We start from the raw sequence: 5,000 nt of genomic DNA, 5'->3' as shown, positions 1-5,000 counted from the left end.
GCTCCAGGGGGCGGGGCTCTGCGCGCTTTGACTGAGATTGCCGCTCCGCCAATCAGCGCCTGACAGTTGACAGGAAACGTCAAACGTTGACCAATCAGCGGCGGGCAGCAGTGGCCTACTTCCTCCCCACGTCCCATGTGATCTTCCTCGGTTAGTTTCCAGGCTTTCTGTCGGTCAGCGCGGAGCCGGAGGTGAGTGAGAGCTGCGGCCCATTAAGCGTCACTTTTTAGCGGCTAACTGAGCTCACTGAGAACCGCTGCTTTGTTCCTTACTCACCGTACGCCAGTTGCGTAGTTAACGTGCGTTTTATCCGTTAGAAGAGGAGCCCCGTGTTTGCTCGGAGCGGCTAACTGAAGCTAATGAAGCGCAGGTGAACGCGTTAGCATGCTGCCGCGTTAGCTCGTAGCGTCGTTAAGCTCAAAATTACGCAGTGAATTTATTCTCTGGTCTAATATGAGACTGTTTCATGTTTACGTGTTTTATTGTCGCTGATTTTAAACCGTGTTTGTGTCTCTGATGACGACTCTGAGCGACACACCGGCAGCTGACGGTATCACGATTATTCTCATCGAAATGATTGCAATTTGCGATACTTTCGGTTCAATTCTGTATTGTGGGCGGAGCCTTGTGTCTGTATAATAAGAAAAACATGTTGTGAACATTGAAGATGGTTATATAAATTCATAAATTCTGGATCCTGTGGACTGACACGGCTCCCCGTGTGGCCCATGATCATAAATCACTAAGACTGTATGTTGGTGACGGAGGCAGCATTTCCTCCTCACTCGTTCATGATCATCCTGCTCCAAAATAACTGATTCACCATATTTTTGATGCAATTTTGCGAACTAGCTTCTAGTATTAAATGCTTAGAAATGAGTGGGCGGAGCCTCCTTTACGCACAAATGTTTAGTAATAAGATAATATTGATATCGTCACAAGTGTCCACACGTGACTGGGATGTTACTGAGGTTAGCAGAGCGCCCCCGTATGGCTCTTTCAATTAAATCACTGAGACTGTATGTTGGTGAATGTTCTCGTCACTGTCACTCATTCACGATTATCTGTACGTGGAAATTCACCACGAGTAAGTCAATTAATCGCGATATCGTCAGCTTTAAAGATATTAACAAAGTGACAATGAACAGAATGTCTTTCATTGAATTTAATAACTGTCAAACTGTGACCTGATAATTAAAAATAACCCTTTCATTCTGTGGTTTTTACGTGTTAATGTTTTATAAACTGAAGTCAGAGATGAAACATTTAAATATCTGACCACAGTTTTCATGAGCGGCCTGTAACACGTCATAAATCACACACACACACACACACACACACACACACAGTGTGTGTGGTTTAGTGTTAACTCGCGTCTGTGAATGTTTCACTGCAACAGACCACAAACACTCACAGGTGAGAAGCTGTGAAGTCACTCGTCATCGTCAAATCATTGCCTTTTTATTGGTCATCTGTAGTAGTCTGTGGTGAAGGAGGAGGAGCCTCAGTGGTCAGATGTTGGTTCATTCACTCACTGACAAGTGGCTGCAGAGGGAACTGCAGGTGTTTCAACTCCTCCTCTTCCTCCTCCTCCTCCTCTTCACTGGTCATTGTTTCAGATAAATATTGAAATGTTTTTGTTTTTTTTGTCGACGCCTTGATTCTGAACGACCGGTTCAACCTGCTGCTGGTGTGTGTGGGTGTGGGTGGGTGGGTGTGGGTGTGTGTGGGTGTCTGCGTGTGTGTGAGACAGAGTAACTGCCACCCGCTCTGATCAGCTGTCTGACCTGAGGTCGTTGAGAGAAGAACCAGATCTGAGATGAGTGCTGTGATGCTGTCACACTGTGTGTGTGTGTGTGTGTGTGTGTGTGTGTGTGTGTGTGTGTGTGTGTGTGTGTGGGGGGGGTAAAGATCTGGTGTTAGGGTGAGTTAGGTTAAGGTTAGACTGACTTTAACTATGTTGACGTTTATTCATGGACTTGTTAATGACAGTCAGTTAAAGTGTGGGTTAACGGCTGATTAACCAGCCAGTTACCGGTGGGTTAACAGTGTTTACTCAGTGTTTCTATTCAGTTTAAATAGTAACCTGCTGGTCTGGTCTGCTCAGTGATGAGTAAGTGACGCTTCATAATTGACAGATATTTGTTTTTAAGGCTGCAAACAGCAACAGTTATTTTAATGATCTGTTTATTTTCATCAATAACAATGAAATGAATCCAATCAGCGACGATTAATTTAGTATTTGATGAATAGTCTGTGAATCATTGCAGCCAAATGTAACTGAAGTACATTTAAATCCAGTGTTTGACGTGTGGATTATTCCTCTGGTTTTATTAGTTACACCTTTAACTAACCCACAGTCAACGTTTGAGTACGACTTTAACGTCTGCTCTGCTCCTTCAAACGCCATGTGGGCAACAGGCTGGCTCTGATGCTAAGCTAACGGCTAGTTGCTGCTGTTAGCCAGGCACGCTAATCCCGCTGCAGGCTAATCAGATTATCCTGTGAGTCTGCTGTGAGACGGACACGAGCCGTTTAAAATGATTACAGCGAGGAGGAGGAAGTTGCAGCGTCAGCGCTTCTCACTGTCTTTACAACTCAAGTTGGATTGAGTCACAGTGGGATTAGGTAATCTGAGTTCAATTTGTCCATCTCAGTTTAACTTCATTCAATTATGAAGCAATAATCTCACATTAAATCTGAGCGTTGCTCGTGTCAGATTAATTTATGATGAAGAAACACAGGAGGCGTGGCTCTGCAGAACATCACCACATCAGAGGCTGCCGCTATGGATTAGTAATCTGGATTGAATGATAAACAGTTTGTTTAACCACTGATTTGTTGTAAAAGGAGTTAAATACAGATAATTATGTGTGTGTGTGTGTGTGTGTGTGTCTTGGGGTGCTGTATTAATCCCCCGGGGTGTAATCTCATTAAGACGTGTTTGTGTGTCCTGTGGGTGCTGGTCGGTTGCCGTGGTGATGGACATACATCAGGGACACGGGTTATGACTCCCTGTGTGTGTGTTAATGACTTATGGGATGCAACACAAACGCAAAGGTTCACACAGTTGTTGCTGTTTATAGAACCCGTGTTTACAGTCTTTATAATCTTAATGTTTGACTTCATAAACGCGTGGCGGAGCGCCCCCTGCTGCTGAGGTCTCACTGAACTCTCTCACAGAGAACACCAGTGATTTGAGCTCACAGGGACACAGGAGCTGCTGGGCCTCTGCTGCCTCGTGTGGTCACTCTGTGTCACTGACCTCAATCTGAATCAAATATTTGAAATGTCGTAAACGGTACCTGACTGGTCTGGGTCTGGAACTTCAACGTGAAGTTCTCCTCCTGTGTTTTGACTGGTCTTGGTCTGGTTCTGGGTCTTGGTCTTGGTCTCTAACGTGAACTTCTCCTCCTCCTCCTCCTCCTCCTCCTGTGTGCAGATGATGAATCAGAGGTTTGGGTTGTTGGTTGTTCTGGCCGTGGGCCTCCTCTGCCTCACGTTCACCCAGGTCTCTCGGTCTGAGGACCTGTTTGAGGACGACGTGGACGTGGACATTGAGGATGAACTGGCCGGAGTTGGGGACGAGGAGCTCGAAGCAGAAATAGACGAAGATGAAGCTCCGCCTGCTCCTAAAACTCCTCCTCCACCAAAGGTAAGGCACTGACTTAGATTATGTGTTGCTCTGTGGCCCTGGATTACATATTCTGCAGCTGTAATCTGAAACAGGAAGTGGTTTTGATAACGGGGCAGTGCAGTGACCCGCTGATCCACTGACCTGCATTTAAACCAAGCAACTAACCAACACTTCATTTTTCCATTAATCCATGACCTGTCAAACCTATACATAATCCAGATTAAATGATTTCTTAGTTTTTCTGGAGCGAAGAAAAATCACGTGTTATTAATGTAGTAATTATCAGTGATCATGAGTCTGAAACACTTTCAGACCAGGGATTCTCAAAGCGTGCACCACGGCCCCCTAGTGGGCCAGTATGGTACTATAGATGAGTCTGTTTTAAATTTGTGATGAAAAGAAATAGATTTAAATAAACGTGTAAATAGTTGTTGATGGATAATCTGATGGCTGTGACAGATTATTATTATTATGTGCTGTGTTCACATGGAAACGTTAATATCAGTGGGAGTTATTGATGGTCGTCTTGTGTTGATCAATAACATTGATCGTCGTTGGTGTGTTTGTGTCCAGGTGACGTACAAAGCTCCAGAGCCCATGGGGGAACACTTTTTCGCCGAGTCTTTTGACCGGGGGACACTTGATGGGTGAGCATGGTGATGATGTCATCAGTGTGAGACGCCTGTGTGTGTGTGTGTGTGGATACCTGACGTGTGTGTGTGTGTGTGTGTGTGTGTGTGTTCCAGCTGGGTGCAGTCCATCGCTAAGAAGGACAACACTGATGAAGACATCGCCAAGTACGACGGTGAGTACAGCACACAGAGGTGCATGATGGGACTTATTCCGTGGCGTGTGACCGCTGGTCAGATCGGGTGCTTGAAATCCTTAAATACTTTTCCTGGTTTTTTTTCATTTCATTTAGTTTGAAACGTTTCAAAAATGCTTGAGATACGGATTATTTCACAAAATGAGTTTATTAGATTGTGTGTGTGTGTGTGTTCATGTTAATCCTGCAAAATAACCTTGAAAGTGCTTGAATTTGACAATGTGGATGTTGTTTCACAATGCATTATGGGAGACTGAGTCCACTGTGTGTGTGTGTGTGTGTGTGTGTGTGTGTGTGTGTTAAACAGGTAAATGGGAGGTGGAGGAGATGAAGGACAGTAAACTGCCCGGCGACAAAGGTCTGGTCCTGAAGTCCAGAGCCAAACATCACGCCATCTCTGCCCAGCTGCTGCGACCTTTCACCTTTGACACCATGCCCCTCATCCTGCAGTAAGAAGGACACACTCTGTGTGTCTGTCTGTCTGTCTCTGTGTGTGTGTCTGTCTCTGTGTATGTGTCTCTCACTCTCTGTGTGTGT

At 45.2% G+C, this 5,000-nt stretch overlaps 1 protein-coding gene across 1 annotated transcript; it reads left to right on the top strand.

The window, feature by feature from the left end:
• The first annotated feature begins 114 nt into the window (after window positions 1-114).
• LOC122762606 (calnexin-like) lies at window positions 115-4,953 on the top strand. The gene is made up of 5 exons (XM_044017792.1): window positions 115-191; window positions 3,443-3,655; window positions 4,211-4,284; window positions 4,384-4,442; window positions 4,771-4,953. Exons 2-5 carry the CDS (start codon window positions 3,443-3,445, stop codon window positions 4,914-4,916), a joined length of 492 nt encoding a protein of 163 aa, XP_043873727.1. The 5' UTR covers window positions 115-191; the 3' UTR covers window positions 4,917-4,953.
• The last annotated feature ends 47 nt before the right edge of the window (window positions 4,954-5,000 follow it).

This window comes from Solea senegalensis, unplaced genomic scaffold, assembly GCF_019176455.1.
Source record: "Solea senegalensis isolate Sse05_10M unplaced genomic scaffold, IFAPA_SoseM_1 scf7180000015837, whole genome shotgun sequence".
Taxonomy (NCBI): Eukaryota; Metazoa; Chordata; class Actinopteri; order Pleuronectiformes; family Soleidae; genus Solea; species Solea senegalensis.
The sequence above is the reverse complement of the archived record's forward strand: the minus strand, read 5'-3'. Positions and strand labels throughout refer to the sequence as shown.